This window comes from Choristoneura fumiferana, chromosome 20 (assembly GCF_025370935.1).
Source record: "Choristoneura fumiferana chromosome 20, NRCan_CFum_1, whole genome shotgun sequence".
In the NCBI taxonomy this organism is placed as follows: Eukaryota; Metazoa; Arthropoda; class Insecta; order Lepidoptera; family Tortricidae; genus Choristoneura; species Choristoneura fumiferana.
In genome coordinates this window covers 9,618,367-9,641,688 of record NC_133491.1, presented here as the reverse complement: position 1 = coordinate 9,641,688, position 23,322 = coordinate 9,618,367, and the positions used below count along the sequence as shown (strand labels likewise).

The 23,322-nt window shown below is 39.1% G+C and overlaps 1 protein-coding gene across 1 annotated transcript in view; it reads right to left on the bottom strand.

The window, feature by feature from the left end:
• Positions 1 to 727: 727 nt before the first annotated feature.
• LOC141439018 (HEAT repeat-containing protein 5B) overlaps positions 728 to 23,322 on the bottom strand; it is a 48,119-nt gene continuing 25,524 nt past the window's right edge. The window contains exons 29-40 of the mRNA XM_074103129.1: positions 22,718 to 23,003; positions 21,451 to 21,603; positions 20,696 to 20,794; positions 20,296 to 20,419; positions 9,139 to 9,290; positions 8,445 to 8,741; positions 7,292 to 7,498; positions 6,150 to 6,289; positions 5,216 to 5,426; positions 4,505 to 4,519; positions 3,712 to 3,857; positions 728 to 2,974 (exon numbers count right to left, since the gene is read on the bottom strand). Coding sequence (XP_073959230.1) covers positions 2,804 to 2,974; positions 3,712 to 3,857; positions 4,505 to 4,519; positions 5,216 to 5,426; positions 6,150 to 6,289; positions 7,292 to 7,498; positions 8,445 to 8,741; positions 9,139 to 9,290; positions 20,296 to 20,419; positions 20,696 to 20,794; positions 21,451 to 21,603; positions 22,718 to 23,003 — 2,001 coding nt within the window. The 3' untranslated portion in view covers positions 728 to 2,803. The remainder of the gene's footprint in view (positions 2,975 to 3,711; positions 3,858 to 4,504; positions 4,520 to 5,215; positions 5,427 to 6,149; positions 6,290 to 7,291; positions 7,499 to 8,444; positions 8,742 to 9,138; positions 9,291 to 20,295; positions 20,420 to 20,695; positions 20,795 to 21,450; positions 21,604 to 22,717; positions 23,004 to 23,322) is intronic.

The window sequence follows — 23,322 nt, the reverse complement described above, 5'->3', positions numbered from 1 at the left end:
GTTTAATGAGATTTCGCGATCATAATTCAATATTCAGAAAAGGCAGTGTTAGGAAATAATATTTCGTACAAAAATTTGGCAATTTGAATATCTATTTATCACAGCAGGCATTTCTAACTCCTATTATTGAATGATTTAAAATTACTTTTTTATATGATAATTAAAATTCAAATAGAACAATGCCAAAATTTAAATAGAACATAATTCGATTTGAAGTACCCATTTCCTTATACTTCCTCATTCGAATAAAAAGGAAAATGTAAAGTTCGTGAGAAGATAAAACTACATGCCGGTGGCGCCACCGTCTATGGAAAACACTCACGGTTATATGCAGAATTATTTTTTCTATTTTACTCAACGTATTTTCATCTTTTCACGAACTTTACATTAAACCATTATCGTGGTTTTTCAAACTTTGAACTACGTGCAACATTAAACTCTATATTATTTTAACAGTTAAATATAAAATGCGTTGGCTCAAAATAATCTCATCAGACAGAACTAAAGGTTATAAGCTCCTTTACTCTATCTGAACAAAATATTTGAGACCTACACATACCTATTGAAGTAATATTTTACCTAATTATTTAAATAGAATTCCAATTATTGCATATTTCGTGGATATACATCTGCAGATTTCATTTAATCGTTTAAATTTACATTATTAAAAATGGGAGGATACAGTTTTATTATTATACCCTTTTATTTTCTTATTAAAAAGTTGCAAAAAATAATTACAAATTGAAATGTTTGGTTGTCTCCAACTGGAATGTTTACTTTAAAGGACATTGTAGACGGACGGCACTTCAACTGCAACGCAACCGCAATCACCCACTGCTCATACATTTTTCATTATAGTTCCATTGCAGTCGGCATTTCTGTTTACACTGCAGTTGGAATGCAGTGCGTCTCTACTGGCCCTTAGCTGTAAGTTAGATTATTTTGTATATTTATTCATTATTGTTTCAACAATTATAATAATAGTAGGCCATATAGTTAATATTTCTAGCCTTATTTTTTTATATCTTCATTAATAGAAGGCATACGTAATTTACTATAAGACTAAATTGTGCATGAATAGGCTAGTAATCTTTTCTTTAATTTAAATAGGTCCGACCGAATACTACATAGAAATCTTAATTTTCTTAATTTCAAATTAATTTTCTTTAACAATAATAAAACTATCAAATTATAATTTCATCTACAACGTCTAGGTCTTCCAAGATAGTTACTATGATATATATGTTTGCCTATAACCCTGGTTTTCAGTTCATTGTCATACATCTTAAACTTATTGTTACACAAAATATAATATTTTCAGTTTATTAAAAATGCAACTTTTAACTTCTGATGCAAGGTACCATTTTTACGTACATTTAAAGCTTTTTATAAATAATAACGGGCAATTGTTATTTTATTTCACGTTAACTAATAAGATCGACTCAAAGATTAATACTAAAGAAAAAAAGTCTTCACAGAAACTCTTCCTCTCCTCTCTCTCTTTTTCTCTTTCTTTCTTTCCTCATTGGTTTGTGTGAAAAAAAATTCAACTCTAAAAGATGGGAGTAAAGAAGAATTTAATATTCTCTTTACTTCTCGGTCTGGACAACTGTTTGGTGTTCCTGATCATAGATTAAAGAAAATAATTTTAAAGTAAGTAGTGTACCTATTGTAAACAACGAACTAATCTAGATGAGCTAGTTAAAAATAAACTCGAAAATATCCTCAGAGATGGCGCTACTAGCACCAATTATCGTCACAAATCCAGTGCAAACACAGATAGCAGAGATACGGCCTCGCAAAGTGAAATATTGTTCTACACCCAAAAACCGGCGAGAATCACGCGCTGAAGTAGTATTAAATTAATTTGCGTCAGTTATTAATTCTAATAGTAGCGCTCTGGGGACCCATTTTTGAAATTACATCAGTCTGAAGCACCAATTGGCGCAAGCGTAAAAATCTATCCATAATGTTAGCTCCATTCAATATTCAACCAGTTGACATGATTAATTAAAGCTGTACAAGTAAAAAACTTAAGAAGATGACCTGAGTCTGAGTATGTAGTGATGCACAGAATTTATATGGGACTTGAAGTTATTTTTCGAATATGGAACGTTGACTTATCTATACGTATACGTTATTAGGTAACATACAAAAGGTAATTTTCTTAAGTTTTTTAAACTATAGTTCCCTTAAACAACAAGTTTTCACCACTTTTAAATAGTATTTCCGAGTCATATGATTTTAAAACTTGATACCGTCCGTACCGTATAGTGAGTGCTAATCTAAGTGTGATTTTTAACAGTCCATTTGTTTTCAAAGTTTCGATTACGAATCCTAATTATGTGCATCTAATTCATTTTAACTATTTATTTTATTTTATTTTATTTTATTTTATTTAACGTTATATTTTATCTATACATATCAGTAAGTTTGGGGCATCAGTATCCGAATCCGCTACCGTTGAATCTTAGGGTGGAAAAAGTATTTTTTGGTCGACTATACATATGACAACGAATACATCCAAGGTTTTGACTTTACAATCAAGAAAACCGAAAAGACTCTATTCTGGTACGCGATTCAGTTTCTTCGGCTGTACCAATAATTCATACTTTACTCCTCCATATACACACACTGCAAGAAAGTCTTGGAATACTCTTCCCTAGACAAATTTGATGTTTTGACTAAGTAGTTAATATGCCTTTAATGAAACGCTCAACTGTTTAAGGATATAACCCTTAGATGAGTTATCTACTCCCCTTCCTTTAACTATCGGCAACGCTCGTGTACTCTTTACAGTGGTCTATCTGAAATCGCTGAAGTCTGTCTTCAGTTGTATGGTGGGTTTGGCGGGGCGGGAGTCGAAAACGGGGCGGGGGGGCGGACGGCCGCGCGCCCCCACTTGGTTGGACTTCACGGCGCTCTCCAACTTGTTGCGAAGCTCCGCGGATTGGGACATCATAGTCTTGAATTCCTGGAAGTAATGTAATTTGCAAATTAAGGCCAGCAGAACAACAAAAAAAAACTTCTAAGTCTTTTTTTAATTAATCTGGAATATTGTTGTTGAGTTATTTTGATCCGATACAGCTGTAGGTAATTGTTTCTCAGGATTTTTTTATTGCCGTCAACAAAATGTTTCCATACATTTATCAACATTTTTAACCGAAAATCTCCTGAAAAACCTTGAAAGGTACAATCAAACATACTTAACTATGTACTGAAATATTGCGAATTAATTTGAAAACATTTACGGCCAGAGCCACATTCGAAATAATTGTAATTAATTGAAAACATTTAGTACGAGTACATTGGCTTTTACAGATAACTCAAAATTTACGCTATAAATAATTTATGATAAATAAAAAAAACCGCTTCAACACTTCACATAGACTCAACTATTACAAACAGCACATATTTGTCGACCGGCCACGAATAACGTGATATTCTTAGGGCTGCCAAATATCAATTCGGGATAAATACCTACATCACACGCATACGTTTATTTCAATTCCGAACGCACAGGCCACCATGCGGAATTTCGAATCAGAGAAAAGTTCGAACGGAAAACTACTGTCTGTATATGGTAGGTCCATAGATTTGTATAGATTTACAGCGTTCGATATCCCGAATCGAAATTCCGAAACGGACTACCGATTGTATGTGGCACCCTTAAGCATATTCAACGTTTGTTTTAATGGGTTCACAAGTCACCTGTGGATGCTTGGGCCCGACCCTCGTGAGCCACTGCAGCGCGAATTCGTGCAGCGCTCGGGCCGGCGGCGGCGCGCGCGACAGCTCGCTACCCGCCACCAGGTACGATATCACTATCGGCACTACCAGCCACAGCATCTGGATGCCTGGGGGATGAAGGGCATTCATTAACGTAGGGGAAATATTGCTTCATAATTCAACTAAAACTAAAAGCTAATTTAACTGAAACGAGAGCACGTAGAAAACAACAAGAAAAGGCTGGGAATTTAAACCAATAATAGGGTGTTTGATACCATTAACTACACTGCTTTTCGTTTTTTTTTTTTAAGCAACTAAGAAAATAGTTTTTATTTATTGATTTGGCAACAGATACAGCACCATTGAAATAACAGAAAGTCTTTGATTTTAAGTAGCATTGAGATGCATAAATATTCAATGAAGGTTTTCTGAGAGGTGGAAAATCGCTAGATGGCGTTAGTATAGCGAGGTCCGTTTGACGTTACAGTCTCGCTTGATTTCGTTACAAACCAATATCAAATGCGTCAAAACTGTCAAACGGACCTCACTATAGGTACTAACGCCAACTGCCACAAAAACCCGTATGTGACGTCACTTATTAGTAATAGTAATAAGTGACGTCACAGTTCAGTATTACCATACAAAATCTATAGGAGAATTGTGTCAGCTCATAAAAGTATACAATGTCTATTGATTGGTAGCGTGAAATAGTATATGCCTCGTCCATGTATTGCTTAACATAATTTTCGTGTTTTACAACAAATTAATGTCATACCTTGGTGCGGATCCTCTGTTAAGCAGCATAGAAACACATAAAATAGTTGTTTGTAATTTAAAATGTCATTTCATACTACGACAATTGAAAAGAGACTATAAAACCATAATTTCAACCAGGAGAAATAATAACATAAAAATATTCCCGATTCGAAAGCACAAATCCTATTTCGTATGTAGCTAAACTAATCTAAGAGACGGGAAAATTGTTCCCATTTGGTAGCTAAGATAGGAAAGCACGATTCCCGTTCCATACCTAGCTACCAAATCTCGCTACGAGGTGGGACTAAAGGAGCAATGGATGCGCCATGTCGCCGGGACGGCACGACAGGCACTCCAGCGACGACTAGTAGATAATATAGGTTTTTGGAGTTTTTTTGTATTTTTTATTCAAATCATAATTTGATTGCTTAGTAGCGACATCTCTTGTCTGGGTGAGCGGTTGGTTCCGAAAGAGTGTGACGTCTGTCGACGCCACATAGATGTCGCTAGTGCTGCTGCTTAAGTAGCAAAGTAGAAATAAGCAACCTGAGATATGTATGCATAGGAAAAAATCGTGTCTAGATTCCTGTCCAGCAGTAGTGTAGGGGTTATAGCACGCAGCACGGTATGCTGAGGACCTGGGTTCGATTCCCAGTGCTGGTCTCTTTTTCTGGTTTTTCTGTGCATCCATGTCTCAGTTTGTATTTTCGATATAGTAGATAATACTCACGCGCATGTTCTGGGGCCGCATTCAAGAGGTCGTCCAGCGCGGTGACGGCTGCGATGGCGGCCCGCGCGTGCGCCATGTCGGCGGGGCGGCGGGCGGCGGCCGCGCGCGCGACCACCCGCGCAGCCAGCGCGCGTGCCCACCACGACACGCACTCCGGAGACGACTTGGCGGACCACACTGTACGGATAACTGAGCAGCAGTTCGCGAACACCTGAAACAGCATCGATAATCAGACCACATCCATCCACAGCTGAGTAAGGAGGCGATTAAATATTACGTAACGCAATTTTCGAAGACTTTTGAAATATCGAAAATACAAACTGAAACATGGATGCACAGAAAAACCAGAAAAAGAGACCAGCGCTGGGAACCGAACCCAGAGGTCCTCACCACCACCACTGGACAGTAGTACAGACAAAAATTTCTCCTATGCACCACACATCTCAGTTTACTTTTTTCTTACTTAGCCACTTAAGCAGCGACACTAGCGACATCTATGTTTTAGCTCTCATCGAGAAACGTCAACACTTCTTCGGAACTAACCGCTCACCCGGACAAGAGATGTCGCTATTAAGCAATCAAATTAAGATTGATTTTTGGATTGACTTTTGAAATGGAACGCGCCGTAACGTCTTAATTCGCCCCTCCAAAATGAAAAATAATAAAATTAATACGTCGCCCAGAACTGGAACGACTGATGTCAAAATATCGAGCTAAGTTTTGGGAAATCACTTTTAGGATTTCTAGCAAATTTCCCTGATTTTCCCTGACTTTCCCTGACCACCTTGAACTTCCCTGACTTTTCTCTCTTTCCAGAAAGTGGATACCCTGAAAATTTATATGTTGGGCCCCCGTAGGATATCGTAACTAGCTTTTGCCCCCAACTTGGTCTGCCAAGAATTCGTGTATGCTGTCATGGGAGCATGGGACTCACCTCATGATCCCGTGTCTCAAGGCACTGTCGGAAGTGGTTGATGCAGGGATAGTGCAGCGGCGGTGTCGGCTCCGAATGGTTTAATAGCACGGCCATCGCTCGCGCGCCTATCACGGGGTCGATGCGCTGGTCGGTTTCGTCTGCGAATTAATAACATACAACGACATGTGGTAACGGTACGCAAAGAAGTTTAAATGGCATTGGAAACGATCGTTTGACGTTTGATGTGAAGTACTTAGATTAATCTAAGTAAGATTAGTCCTTAAACTAGTTTAGATCGGATTAGTTTGATTATTTCTTAATGAAAATTACACATTACATTTCGGGCATGTCAAACATAAGTAAGGAATTCACAAAAAATATACCGTCAAGAAAAATACAAATACAATAAAACATAATCTAAATAAAATAAAAACATCAATTTTAATAAGAACGGGTGACACTATTTCCCGGCCGTACAATACTGACATGGAGATACCGACATGATATTTCGTGTACACGCCCATACAAACTGATGTCGAACTGACAAGACAAATATCGGGTCGGTATTTCCATGTTGATATTATCCGTGCCGGTAAATACTGTCACCCATAAGAATTACAAAATTAATCAAAAAAATTAAGTTAAATAACAACAAGACAAACGATTATGAAATACAGTATTTTATAGTTAAATCACAATATGTCAATGAACAAAATAATAAAAAATATAAAATACATGAACAGCCGTGGTGGCCTAGTGGTTTGAAACAGCCGTGGTGGCCTAGTGGTTTGACCTATCGCCTCTCAAGCAGAGGGTCGTGGGTTCGAACCCCGGCTCGCACCTCTGACTTTTTCGAAATTCATGTGCGGAATTACATTTGAAATTTACTACGAGCTTTGCGGTGAAGGAAAACATCGTGAGGAAACCTGCCACAAACCTGCGAAGCGATTCAATGGTGCGTGCGAAGTTCCCAATTCGCACTGGGCCCGCGTGGGAACTATGGCCCAAGCCCTCTTGTTCTGAGAGGAGGCCTGTGCCCAGCAGTGGGACGTATATAGGCTGGGATGATGATGATGATATGATAGTCACAGAACGTGAATTATGTCAAATACAAACAAAAACAAATAGAAAAATTAAAATTAGCGTGAAACATGTCTTACCACTTTTCACCCGCTCCAATAGCTTAGCGAGCGCCGAGTGCAGCAGCTGCGCGTGTTGCTCGCGAGTTTGCGGCAGCAGCAGCGGCGCGCGCGCGGCGCACGCTTGTTCTAGCAACAGCACCGCCGCGTCGGCGATCGTTGCGTCGGTGCATTCGCTGAGGACGCCCAGCGCGAGGTATAAGATCGTTGGTAGGAGCGATAGGGCGCCTGAAATATAATAGTACATTGTGTCTTAGGGGCGGTAAATAAGGAATTACGAACGAGAGTCTATTAGAAGCCCGAAGTCGAAGACTGAGGGCTTTAATGAGTCGATGTTCGTAATTCTAGTACCGCCCGTACGACATACAATGTTTTTCATCACATTTGCGAGTAAAATTGTTTATTTGTAAGACAAAATATTATTTTTGCCTCATTGCCTTGACCTTAGGCTGCGGCTCTTGGGCAGCGCCAGCATCCTCCCCTGCACGCGCACCCCCTCCCGCAGCAGCGCGCCATGCAGTATCAGTACGGGCACTGTCTCATGCGACCGACCTTGGGCTTCATGACAAGAAAATTTGTACGCACAATGACTCATTTACCGACCACAGGTTTCATGACAAGCACATTAAGGTCGAGGGTTTTATTTGGGGGGTTGCAACCAAGGTAGCCTGCATGTTACGACACTGTGTACGAGCAAGCGTGATGAAAATGTTGTTGTCAATGTGCCAGCATGTAGATGTAGCAAATGGTTTATCTGGATCGAGTCGATAGGTTCGGATTGCTGCGGTATTAATCTCCCGCACGACCTATTCAGATAAGTAAGTATATATATCCTAGTATATAATTTAATATGTAGCGAACTTTTAGTTTCATTTTCTTGGCTGCTTGGATGCTCTTTTCTGAATATTAGACTGTAGCGATTTTACTGTAACATGTTTTAGTGGAAAAAAAAACATGGCACAGTAAATGTACTGCGTGTTTCATTACGTGTTTTTTTCTAAACCTCAATAACATTTTTAAAACCGTTGAGCGAGTAGAAAATATAAAATCATTCTAAGTGGAGCAGTATTTGTCATTGCAGATTATCTATCACACATACATTACAGCATCAACCCAGCAACAATAAAATTTTACCATCAGTAATCTAGCGATGGCCAAAATGAAAAATAATTACCTTGTGGACTTGTCAGCGCCGTCAAATCACCCATCGCCGCGAGCGTACTAACAAGGAGCGCGTCCCCGTGCACCCCCAACCCCCTGGGCACCCCAATGACCCCCACGGCCCCCTCCTGCTTCCGGGGGTTTAGCCCCGGCAGCCGCCTGACGGCTAGACACACGCATACTTCCAGGCACGCGAACACCAGGGATTTCCCTGGAGGCAAGTCACCCGTTGGACCGCCTTCGCCCAAAGTGTGGACCACTTCGAGAACTGATTGAGGGATGTTGTTTGTTGGCTCGTCGGGGGCTAGTTCTGTAATAAAGTAGGTTTTTGTTAAAAAATATTTTTAATACCTTTTTTCGCTGACTGTACATTTTGTTAACTGTACTTACATTGTCATCTAAACTACATTTGCGTACCAAGTTTCAAGTCTTTGCCATTAGCCGTTGAAGAGTTCTGTCCTGCGGAGACCTTCGGTCCTGACCGGACACCAATTCGGGGTAATGTATAGTCAGCGGACTGCCAAATTCTAAGTCAATCTGACTCCTGACAGAGGGTCGAAAATCGGTTGCAAGATTTGACCGCACATACATACATTGCAAGTTAAATAAAAGCTTGTAAAAAATAAGATTTAGCTAAGGCACGAGCCGCTCCAGAATTTGTTTTGTACAATCCCAATTCGGTAAATATTTAATTTTGTTATAGTTACCTTTAATCTTCGCCTGCATATTGGCCTGTAATTGTTCCTTCGCTCCTCGTATGATTAGCTTCAACACGTCAGCGACTAACAGGAGCGCTTCGATGCTTTCCAAAGTGAGTCCAGTGCGGTGGATGATCTGGCACAGTTCTATCGCCAACGCCCTAAGGAATGAGCATTAAAGAGTTTCAAGCACGGAGAACGGTTGTGTTACTCTGATGATGAACTCTGGTTGAGATCGAAACGCGTCAGTCAGTGTAGTGTGGTTGTGGTGATAGTTGGGTTTGTGTGGTAATGTTTTAAAAAAGACCACCAATAAATATTTTATTGTTATATTTAAGGGGTTTGCTCCTGGTTAGCTCATGAGCAATGTCCCGTTAGATGGCGCTGTTATCAATAGTTCCTTTTTTCAGGTTTTTTTCGTAAATTATGAAGAATTATTTCACCAAAAACTAATGGCGGGAGTATCTAAGAGTAACCGATTTTTTGACCCCACACTCGAAATGAAATATTCCGCCAAAGCCGCAAACGAGGTGCTTTACTTTGAACGTCAATTGCGGCCGTATACGGACACTAGGAGCTCACGCACACACTCAAATAGACAGCGCCAGCTAGCGAAAGTCTATTGCGACACTTAGCTACCCGATCGGGGTACTCCTTCGAGTAATATTCACATTTCTTTATCGAGTCACGAAATTTTGTACCAACTGTACTTTACTCGAAAATTTTACTACGACCTATAAAATCTATAAGTATTTTATTGATAATTAGAAGCAGGGTCTTGGATAACTGTTCGCATATTATAATACGAGCCAAACGCCTTTCAAGTGTTCATAATATGTGTACGATAAATTGAGAAATTACCGAGATTCTGATCACGGTTTCTTGTCTTGGTTGATGGTCTTGCTATTATTCAGGTTATATTTATAGTTACTTTTCGTAGTTACTACCATGCTAAAGTGGTCATGATCGTCGGTTGAAAATCAGTAGCAAATCTACAGGACGAGTTTCTTGGGAAAATAGTGCGGAGGTTTGTCCTTACCTTCCACGCCGCAGAGCTGGAGTTTGGAATTCGTAGTTGGCAATAGAGAGCGCTGCCACCAGGGCTCTTAGTCACCTTGTACGACACGCACAGGAATGCCCAGGCAATCAAGTTTATCAAGGGCATCCGTAAGGCCAAAGTCCCTTAAGACACTGTTACACATGCTCTTTAGTAGCAAGAAAGCATGCTACTATTGAGCAAATGCTAGCTAGTAGCATGTGTGAACAGGACATGCTACTATCGAGCATGCTTATTAGTGGCAAGCTCGAGACGGGGTGGAAGGGGGAAAGGTATTAAGCAAGTGTGAACGCGTTTGCTTCAGTCCAGTAACGAGCATGTGTAACAGTGCCTTTAGACATACCTAATATTTTATGAACAGTGCTTCGTGTAAGCTCTTTCTATCAAAAGAGGTAATAAAAACCATACAGAGTTTACTATCCTAATTATCATCATCATCATCACTCAATTTCTGTGGTAAGACTTTTAGTAGAGAATTAGTAATCATAAGCTGCTAATATCAATTATTAATAAGTTGCTAACCATGAAAAGAGTTGACGAAGAGTTTATCTAGGCTTCTGCATCTGGATTTCTCAGTTCGTATATATAATTACTAGCTTAATCCCGCGGCTTCGCTCCCGTTGAAGAAAAAAATCTACTCTGTAGTGTAGGTATTCGAATTAAAAAAAAAACTTCTTGCACCTCTGCGATCCTCAAGGAATACGTTTGCCAAATCTCATGCATTTTTAGGCCATGTTTTGCCTTTATAGGTATAAATAAATACTTACGAAATACTTACATAACAGCAAAAGTTCACCCACTCGCCGATAACTGGTATCAAATTGCGGTAAAAAATTATCCCGTGCTAATTTTGTACCTACTTATATAAATTGATTTTGTTAGGATATCATAACCGATGATTTGGCACAATCAGCAGAAGACTACGAGCAGTTCCAAAATCATCTACACTACCTTTGTTACCTTCGAGTCGAAAACAGTTGTCGATTCGTTCATATAACTACCTATAGTAAGTATTATCTGCTAGGATTTTTTTCCGATCCAGCAGGTTTGTAGTCGTGCGTACTGGATTATTGGCAGTGTTTCCTTTGGATGTTCGTGCGATGGAACTATTGCGTTTTTTGCATTAGTTCCTTTACAAGACTTGAAGGAAAAACTGCGTTTATTTTTTAGCCTTTGTTCCTTTCGCAGTAGCATCTTCAGTTCTTGCAAAGGTACAAAGGCGGAAAAATCCCGCAGTTCTTTCTTCAAGGTCTTGTGAAGGAACTAGAACTACCCCAAATAATCCGTCGTACTTGCAGACTACGGGCACGTTCAGTTTAGCTGACACGTCATCATCGGAGACAGATGTTGCATCAAACCTAATTCGAAGCAGTCAAGCTCATAGGTAGCTGAACAGTTTGATACTTTGCCACAGCAAGCTACAGTGCTAAAATGAGCATTTCTAAAAACGTTTGTACATTTGATTTGCGACTCCGATTTGGGTAAAAATTTGCAGGTAGATAGAGTGAATCGTTCACTCTGAGTTTAAATAACATAGTCTCCCGAAATGTCCCAATTATGGAAAGTTCCTTTTTTTTTTCGCAAATCCGTAGTTTTGGTAACAAAAAAGGAAATTTCCATACAAACCAATTGGGACATTTTGAGAGACTATGTTATTACGGCTCAGTATCGTTCACTCTACATACCTGCAAATTTTTATCACAAATAGGAGTCGCAAATCAAATGTACAAACTTTATTTAGAAATGCTCAAATAGTTTTACATGTCCTCAAATACTAAGAGTAAAAAGAGAATGTCTTTACTTTGCTACTTTTTGAGCGCTCTTTGCCTGTAGTATCTACGGCTGACTAGTCTGGTTGACCGGGCAGGGGGTATAATTAATTTGTAATTTTCCCACTGGTACAGTAAATTCATATCCCAATAATAATGCCAATTATTATGCATTATAAATCAAGTAAGTATTTTGGAAACAATATATTTTTAGACACGAGTAATATTTACCTCGACGTTTCGGCAACATTACAGTGGCCGTGGTCACGGGTAGACTGAAGTGTGGGGTGACAAATAAAAATGACGAAGTGCGGGTAGTTCGAAGGACTCGCGCTGCTAGGCAGACTTGACACCCCACACTTCAGTCTACTCGTGACCACGGCCACTGTAATGTTGCCGAAACGTCGAGGTAAATATTACTCGAGTGTGTTAGCGTGATAAGTCCTGTGCGTGGTATTTTGATTAATTCCAGTTTCTTTTAATTATTTTGTTGCTCTATTCCTCTCATCTGTCCGAGCACGCGAGCAGGCTGCAATTACCAGGCCCATCACTGCCGTTCCGCCTGTGACAGTTGCAGTTCTACCATACAATAAAATAATTATTATAATGTATGTAATAAAGTTTATTATTTTTTCGAAAGAACAACTCCATTATTTACATCACTGGTCATATGGCACATGTGCCTCATGGACGCACCAGTAAAGCCACGCATCAAGGGTCAAGGAACCTGGTAACACCGAAACCACTCAATTATTCAAGTATTTATTTCGTTCATCTCTATCCACACAAGACAAGATAGATATACAATCGAACCAATCAAAAATATCACATATTATTACACGTCTTTCTAGGTCAGAATAAAAGTATGTGAAATATATTTTTGAAGCATTATATTATACTACACCTCGTTGTTTCGGGGGTCAATAGTTTGAGCGGCCCATTTAGTGAACGGCATGTCATCGTCTACTAAAAGTACAATTAATATGATATTGGAAAATTGGAATGGTAGGTGTCCGTTATCTCACTCCATATCTCGGTAATGCTGTATGCGGCATCCTATTAACGCCATAGCCCACTCCATGTGAATTACTGTCCGGATCTGGCAACTGTAGAGGCCTGTCCGCTAGCACATCCTTATAGTGTATTAGGGGATAGACCTCCAAAATTCTGCTCATCTCATCTATATTAGATATGTTGGCTGTGGTCCCATGCCTTTCAAATGACCGGGTCCAGATGGGTTCGTGATCGAAAATCTGAACCAGCTATTACAATAATAAGTAAAGACCTTTATTTCGGACAATATGGACAATATAATGTTTACATCGTAAAATCTGGGCAATATGGCCCAGATTTTACGATGTAAACATTTCAGTCAAGCATATTGAGTCATTTTGAAAATTGTCTATGTTCCGCTCTCATCGAGAGACGTCACACTCTTTCGGAACCAACCGCTCACCCAGACAAGAGTGTGACGTCTCTCGATGAGAGCGGAACATAGATGTCGCTAGTGCTGCTGCATAAGTAGCCTAGTAGAAATAAGCAACCTGAGATATGTATGCATAGGAAAAATTCGTGTCTAGATTCCTGTCCAGCGGTGGTGTAGGGGTTATAGCACGCAGCACGGATTGCTGAGGACCTGGGTTCGATTCCCAGCCCTGGTCTCTTTTTCTGGTTTTTCTGTGCATCCATGTCTCAGTTTGCATTTTCGATATGGTTTCACGGGATACCCGTAAAAGTAACAAATTTGGAGTTGAAATAAAAAATACAAAAAGACTCCAAAAAACCAATCATAGCCTAAACAATGCAAACTCAAAATCAAACATTATTATGATGCCACTATAATGAAAGCAGTGACGCGAAAGATACAATTTGTAAGCGGAGATCTTATAAAACTAGCTACTAGCCGCGTGCACCTACCATGCAATAGTCCTAAAAATACAAAAGTCAAGGTACCAGAAGCTTAAAAATATATAATTTGTAATAATAGTTACACATAATTAAAAAAAAGTAAGCTCACAATAAAAATTTATCAATATATGAACTTATACAATTATTCTTCTGATTTTGGTTCTTGATTCTGGGTATCTGTATGCGATGTCATTTTACACGAGTTTCCTTTTCTTCTGTAAGGCAACCTGACAGTTCAATAGCAATGACACTCGAAAAAGAACGCCATACTACCTACTACAGTTATCGCGGCCGGCTCAGTCAAGAATGTATCTAAAGCTAGACATGAGCAAAGTCTAAACATGAGTGATATTAATCTCGATATCGATAGTCAATATTTAGTCATCCTGTGACATAGAGCATAACACTAACTCGGTTGTTAAAAAAAATGAACATATAATAATTCTACTATTTTTCTACTACAATGTTTATGTTTCACGCAGAAGAAGATTCAAAACTATCGCGAAAAGACTTGTGCTAGCACGTTACTAGTGACAAAACAATAAATAAGTTTCGGAATAAGATGTCAAGTAAACATCGATCTATGCGATCTCCAGGGTGAGACAGCTTCGAAGTTGAGTGTCATACTTCCTGGCGGTGACATGGTGTCGCATGGAATTCACTCAAATCAAAAAATGTAGGTACAGTCACCAGCATTAATATCTACCACAGCGGAGCGTGCAAAAATATCTGACAGGTCCTTCCGGCCTTAGAAATAGAGTCGTGTCAGATATTTATGCACGCTTATTGTGTCAGATATTGGTGCTGGTGACTGTACATGAAAAATTTTTTTAGCAAAAAATGGAACCGACTTTTATAACAAAAAAAATTCAACTAGTTTGAAGTACTTTCTGGCGGACTTTTCAAATTTCTTGTAAATCAGAAAAAATGTACGAATTTGTACGCTATAGTTAAAAAAAAATGAACGTTCAAGTTCTAAAGCGCTTATACAAGGTGCCCATTGGGATTCCGACAGATTGGGATTCCGATTTTTTACTTATAAAAAATTCGACTGCTTCATAGTAAAATAGATAGCGCCCGCCAGAAAGTATCTTTATTACTACCGGTGTACTACTATTACGGGTAGTACTATTATTAGTAGTGATTAGTAGTACTATTATTACGGGTAGTATATTTTTTAAACTAGCGCACAAATTCGTAAATTCTTCGTACATTTTTTTGATGTGAGTTTGAATTCCATGTGACAATATGTCACCGCCAGGAAGTAAGACACGAAGTTGATTATGATATATACTTGTGTGGTACATACTATGAAATGAAATTTATATTTCTTCATAACTTAAACGTAACCGGCGATTTTTTGATTCACAAATCAGTCAATTTTGTTTTATTTCAGATATTTAAAAAAATGACAACTTGGGCAAAGTTATCTCAAAGGTCAAAGTTGTACGGTTTTATAGTACTTTATATATATGTACCCCTATTATCTCATCATCTGATATTACTGTAGTTTCATTCGACAAATAAAAACTTAAGATTGGTTTTTTGGAATCTTTTTGTATTTTTATTTCAATTCCAAATTTTTACTTTTACGGTCATCCCGTAAAACCTAAATTGAAAATACAAACTGAAATATAGATGCACAGAAAAATAAGACCATCACTGGGAATCGAACCCAGGTCCTCGGTAATCCGTACCGCTTGCTATACCGCTACACCACTGATGGTCAAAAAATAAAAACTACATACCTGTTGGTATTCTTGTTTTTAGAAGCTCCACTAAAATTTCCACCCACGGAACGCTAAAAGAAAGATGCCTACGAAGACTTTATTTCGTTGTGTACATCATATTTATTTAGAACAAACTTTATAACACAGCGTTAATAAATAAATCAAACATAGTTAATCAGTCAGATATTACTTAATTTCTTGCATATCAACATTCAACGTTTCTTCTTTTCTTCACCTTGAATATTGCATGACAGCACCTAGGCTACTTCAGCAATATAATGATTCCAGGCAAAGTTATATGCAGTTAGTTAGCATTGAATCTGAAAGGAATTGTGTATTAATAAATACAGAAATAGTATTAGCAGACAGACTATAAAAGTGACCGATGCTTTTTAGTTACAGCATAAGGACGTAAATCAGACTATCAGTAGGTAAATCCCCTAATGTACCTACATACTGTTGCACGCAACTCTGTCAGCGTAGAATTCGTTTATAGCTATTCCGCGGGAATATTGCGATTAAAAAAAACTACCCTATGTTTTTCTACGGGACTCAAACTATCTGTATCCCAAATTTCATCCTAATCGGTTCAACGAATTAGACGTGAAAAGGTAATAAAGAAATAAACAAACAGACTAACAAACTTTCGCATTTATAATATGAGTGGGATTATTGTCTTATTTTAAGTCATCATCATCATCATCATCATCGGCCTATCTTAGCCTACTACTGGACATACACAATTGCACGCCACTGAGCACGACCCTCGGCCACTCTCATCAAGTTACTGTCAGCTACCCAGTGAAGATCATCGCTCCACCTAGTCTGAGGGCGTCCCTCGCCACGCTAGGCTTTTACTCGTTTACCTTAGCAGTTATCGGTTCTTCGGCTGATATGGCCGGCCCACTGCCACTTCAGTTTGCTTCAGTTTTAAGTAATCCTATAGAAATAGACGGACGGACAGCGTAATATCAAATTATCTGAACTAAGTCTTTGTGACAAAGTTTCTCCATGTCTTTCATTGAATAAAGTTAGAATTCGGCAGCGATGACATACGACCATCATCATCATCATCATCATCATCACCATCATCATCATCATCATCATCATCGTCATTAAGATCGGTTTGTGAACAATACTTATCTTTTTCAAAATATCCTGATATTGAATTTAGATTTTTGCTATTCCTTTCTGCCTGCATGTAAAATTTACAGAGATTAGTGATATGGAGATAGAGTTGTAAAATTAAATATATAACATTGAATACCCTGGGTATTAAAAATAAACTGGCCAAGTGCGAGTCGGATTCGCGCACGAAGTGTTCCGTACCATTATCTATACAACATTAGACATTAGAAAAAAAAAACTTAAATATTTGTTTTATTCTGGTTTGAGTATTTGTTGTTATAGCGGCCACAGTAATACATAATCTGTAAAAATTTCAAGTGTCTAACTATTACGACTCAAGAGATAGAGCCCTGTGACAGACGGACGGACAGACAGACAGACAGACAGCGGAGTCTCAGAAATAGGGTTCCGTTGGCACTTTTTAGGTACGGAACCCTAAAAACTAAATAATAGTTACGAACCAGTTGAATTTTATGTAGGTACCTACATAATAAATTCCATTTTTTCCTTATCTTAAATTTCAGCTTTTTAGGATGAAAGGTTTGGTGTGTGCGTTGGTAGGCAATAATTAAAAAAATAGGACAATGATGTAGTGTTCACTTCGAAACACAGACAGACAGACAGACGGACAGACAGATGGACAGATCAACAGACGGACGGACGGATGAGACGGATGTCACTCCTAACAGAGACAAATCTAACGATACCTCTTCTGATCTCTTTATCTCCTAACATGAGCTATTTCCCAAGACTCTGCTTCTAATTATCAATAAAATACTTATAAATTTTAAAGGTCGTAGTAAAATTTTCGACTAAAGTACAGTTGGTACAACTTTATTCACCATCACCATCATCATCATCTCAGCCGTAGGACGTCCACTGTTGGACATAGGCCTCCCACACAGACCTCCAGTTGCTTCAACTGGCAGCGGCCTGCATCCACCGCGAACCTGCGGCTTTAACCAGGTCATCATCTTGTTGGTGGAAGTCCTACGCTGCGCTTGCCGATCCGCGGCCTCCACTCGAGAACTTTTCGGCCCCAACGGCCATCCGCTCTCCGTGCTATATGGCCCGCCCATTGCCACTTCAACGAGCTGATTCGCTTGGCTATGTCGGTGACCCTTGTTCTTCTACGTATCTCCTCATTTCTGATTCGGTCCCGTAGAGAAACCCCAAGCATAGCTCTCTCCATAGCTCGCTGAGCAACTCTGAGCCTATTTATAAGGCCTAAAGTAAAGCACCACGTCTCGGATCCATATGTCATCACTGGACTAATGATGTAGTGTTCACTTCGAAACACAGACGGACAGACAGACGGACAGACAGATGGACGGATCGACAGACGGACGGACGGATGGGCCGACGGAAAGATACACAGACAGACTCACATACGCATAAAATTAACAACCTGTGTCACTCCTAACAAAGACTTATTTTCTTGTCTTGTTGTTGTTTGTTGTCTTACTTGTTAAGATGCATCAAGGCCTTGTTGCATAGCGTGCGAGAGAAATGACCATACATACGCTCCAAAACCATAACCCTGCCGTTTCTCACACTTATAAATAAAATAAAAAATCTTGAATCACTTCATAATAGAGTACATACAGTACATACTCGTACATATGCAGACAGACGGTGGAAAGCGACTTACTTCTATGGAGTGAAAATGTTCACGACGCTACTAAGAGTTAGGGAAATTTGGTATGTTTTCGTAGTAGGTTGCTGCAGACCACAAGTTTGGTACACACGATAAGCCATACTTTGGCCACCCAGTAGGAATGAAATTTTTACAGCCCTACCTCTGGTGTTCTTGTAACAAATATTAATGTTTCTGACAAAAATGATAAAATAAACATACCCGTGTATCCAATATCCAATACATAAATAGTTTAAGAGTTGCACTCTTGCTAATTTCCTCTCGTCCGCCAACTTTTTGACTTCTTGATTTGTGTTCAAACCATAATTATTCAAACATAATTGCTTTTGAATATCAATCTCATTGACTTGACGTTGTGACAAAAATGTATTATAATGACGTTTAAATTTTACTTATCTAGCCAGTTATAATAATAAAAAAGGTACGAAAACTACTTCGATTGTGAAAACCTTTTTATTCACCGAGTCTAGATTTAGCGGCCGTAAAATTGCCGTGATATGTAGGAATTTATTTAAGCCTCACTGTAAAACTTGATATTAATACATACACATGCAATGTATGTTGAATGTAGACCTTATTTTTTAACTAATTAGTTTAGTGATTACACCTAGCACCTTTTATTGTGAGAATAAATATGCTTTATATAAATTAGTGGCGCTACTGTCTACGTAAGAATAAATAACTAATATCTGTTCAGAATTTGTAAGTTGAATTTAAACCACTTGTCCTAGATCGAAGCACCGCATTATAATGTATGTAAAGTATGCAATGTTATAATTTTTGCCGAGGACTGGGTCTGTTACTTAAATAATTATTATTTTAAATGACAATTTTAAAAGTAACTTACCTATTTTTCGTCTTACTTACAGTTTGTGTCCTTGCATTAATCAGAAATAATAGTTTAGGCGTTTCAACTTCCGAAAATAACAGATTTAAAAACAAAAAAAGTAAATACTAGACTCAGAAACTTGAACTTGATCTCTCAGTGATTTCATGCTTTCTTCATTTAGTTGTCGTATTATCTGAGCCAAAGGTGATGGTCACGTGACCACACGAAATAGTCGATACCTATTTACAATAGTTTGATTTTGTGACATTGACTCACGCACCCATATAAAATGTCACTACATGTTCGCTGCGAACACTGTCAGTTGTACTCATACAATGGTAAAATGCATCAAAATTTACTGCATCACGCTGCACTTTTGATGCAATAAAGTTACTTTTTTTTGGATTTTGCTTGAAGAGCATATCCATAAATTACTATTCTCAAAAAATCCTCTAAGAAAACATGTCCGTGGAAGCTATGCGGGGTGTCCGTAGGTTTGTATGGAAGAGCAACCCCCTTAAATGAACTAAAATACTTCTAATAAGCCGTGGTGGCCTAGTGGTTTGACCTATCGCCTCTCAAGCAGAGGGTCGTGGGTTCGAACCCCGGCTCGCACCTCTGAGTTTTTCGAAATTCATGTGCGGAATTACATTTGAAATTTACCACGAGCTTTTCGGTGAAGGAAAAAAACCTGCGAAGCGATTCAATGGTGCGTGCGAAGTTCCCAATCCGCACTGGGCCCGCGTGGGAACTATGGCCCAAGCCCTCTTGTTCTGAGAGGAGGCCTGTGCCCAGCAGTGGGACGTATATAGGCTGGGATGAAAAAACTTTTACCTTGCTTCTCCGTTACCGCCGTTACCGTTAGCTACGTCTGTGCATCACATATACATGCAGAACCCGCCCTTCTACTCTTCCAAACAAAACAATACATACGTCTCACATGTCTATCACAAAAACCACACGAAATGCTCACGCGTTTCGAACTGTCTCAGAGTTCATTCTCAAAGCTACAAAACACCGAACACACGGTTTTGTGTCACAAGAAAATTGGAAAACTTTTTTAGCCTGGTCAATCTTTGTTTCATTACCTGTCTTTGAGTAGCCTGGCTCGATTTTCCGGTGCATCGAGCAGAGTGACTATCGACAGCAAAACAGAGATCGTATTCTCAACGCTCATATCCCTTTGAGCGCATAGTGCTTCCATACAAATACCTTAAAGAACACATTACAAATATTATAGATTTTAAATACTGATTAAAAAAGAAGTAAGCAGAAGATCCTGGGTTTACATTCAAGGGCCTGAGCCCAGCAGTGGGACGTATATGTATAATCCGTGATGTGGTGTGATGTTTAAATACCCAACAATTTTCTCAGTGCCAAGAGTGAATTTAACCACGCATAGTATTTTTAACTACTTCGAAAAACTCGCTCCGCTAAACATGAAAGTTGCATTAATTATAAAAATAACGTAACCAAGTGAATTCTTACCAAACAATAAGTGGAACCTCTCGTCAACAGGTTCAAAGAATTCAAAGTTTCCATTTTCAGTCTTCGTTGTTCTATTGTCTAAAGTGTTTTCAGTTTTGTCTGAAAAAAGGGAAATTACTTAAGGTGCCTCATTTGTGTATCAGTTGCTGATTTTTACTGTGTCAGTCAAGTGACCGATAGACTCGACACTCGTTGGAATATTAATTACATAACGTATTACAAATAACCCGTAAAAAAATATATATATTAAGTAAGTAATCATTTATTGCACATAGAGAGAGAGAGATAGAGAGTTTACAGGAGGGCTGGTACATGTGAAGAACATACAATCATTCTTGCAAAAGAAAAAACAATAGCGAAAAACAAAAACAAAAATAGCAAGTCCATGAACGTACATTAACAGCTTTAAAGCATTTACAGCTTTATACGCGAAAAATATTGTCAACCCTAGTAAGCTTCCATGTCATACAACCGGAGTTAGCATAGATTATTTAACGGAGGGTTACTGTTTAATTCTCCTGAAATATAGGGTTAGCATCAATTAAAATTAAGTATTTTTTTTCGCAATGAATCATCAGCTCAGTTTAACTGTTTCTACTAGGGATAGTCTCAGGATAGCTAAATGAAGCGTTTCTATTGGTTCATGCAAACAACATTCCTCGCAACACATCCTAGCTCATCTTTGATGGTAACGCCGCCTCTATCTGCTTTACGGGTATATTTGTAACATCCTAGGTATATTAAAAAAAACTCACCGCTGTCGGTGGGCGGGTCAGCGCGGCCATTAAACCGAAGCGCGGCGGCGTACAGTAAGGAAGGCCACGCGCGAGCGTAGTGCGCCCGCGACGCTTCCGCGGTCTCCGCTGAATAGAACGCGCCGCCGCCGTGGGGCAGTTGCGACGCGAATTCTAGAGAAAACAAAATATTCGCGTCGAAACAGTAACCTATCACCAGAGCCCGGAGTTTTCGTGGCATTTTTGATCTGTCATAGTGACTTCTCACTTATCGACTTCCAACATTCAATATCGATATACAACATGTTAAAAAAGATTAAAAGTAGAGGTCAACAATATACGGTTTTATCGTTAAAGATCGATCATTCCAATTAACTTTAGAGCAGTCGAAAATATGAAATAGACATATATAAATATGGATTATGAAATGAAAACAATGAATAGTTAACAAATATCAAATTCAAAGCATCAATTTTGTCATATTCAAACTTTGTAGTAGTGCTAATAAGTGTTCCATTAGTGTCTTCATAAAAAATATTACGATTATTATTTTACGATAATATCATAATCGATATAATTTAGGTAGAGTCGATAAGTAAGAGAGAAGTCACTATGACAGATCAAAAATGCCGTGAAAATTTCAAATACTTAACCCGTAAAATAGGCTAGGGAAAAATGACTTAAATTTTTCGTAATGGCTACGGAAACCTATTTTGGGCGTGTCCGACACGCTCTTGGCCGGTTTTTTTTTTTATTAACAAAATACACAATACGAATCCAATATTTTCTAACTTTCTTGGGGAAATAGTGTGTTGGTTTCCTTTTGCCTTCCACAACGCAGTACTGGAGCCCACAGTTCGTAGTTGGCAATAGGGCGCTGCCCACTTTCACATCTTGGTGCGTCACATTTCCCTTAGTCAAATTTTACGGCAACCACGGGAAGAGATCATCATCATCATCATGTCAGCCGAAAGACGTCCACTGCTGGACATAGGCCTCCCCAAGGCTCTCCACTCAGACCGGTCTTGTGCATTTCGGATCCACCGCGATCCCGCGATCTTAACCAGGTCGTCGCTCCATCTTGTTGGAGGCCTACCGACAGCTCGTCACCCGGTCCGCGGACGCCATTCGAGAATCTTCTGACCCCATCGGCCATCAGTCCTGCGAGCAATGTGCCTCGCCCACTACCAGTTCAGTTGCGCATATTTTCGGGAAGAGATACGTCCGTCTTATTCTAAAACCAGACACAACACGGACTAACAAGCCTGTTTTAAATGAATCTACATACCTGGTGGTAAACTCAAAAGCGCGTGATCCTTCAACGCCGCTATCCAATTCTCCCCCAAACTCTCTAGCTCCGGCTCGACCAGCTTCAGGAGACTCTCCCCTTTGGACTCAAAGTCGCCGTATTCATCGTCATTGTCCGCGGCCACTTCTTCAACTTGGCTGTTGCTACGGAGCAGACTGTTGCGCCATTTGGCAATCTCTGCTCGGTTGTTGATGGGCTTGCTGTCCAGTTGTTTGATGTAGCTACCCGGAGCGCTGTTGTTGCTTACCATTGCTACTATGTATACCTGGAGGACAATACATTTAATTTATTGATAGGTAGTTATTTTAGATCATACCGTTTAGTGCCAAAATAATGTGTTTTTAGGCATTTTCAGCGATAATTTCCATGAATTTTACGAAAATGCAAGTAGAGAAGACTGATTTTAGTCTGGAAAATAAATATTTTTTGTAATTTTGAAAAGCTTGCAGTGTACTATTTTTAAAGAAATTTTCAATAAAATAAATAAATATCATGGGACACTTGACACCAATTGACCTAGTCCCAAACTAAGCAAAGCTTGTACTATGGATACTACGCAACGGATAAACATACTTATATAGATA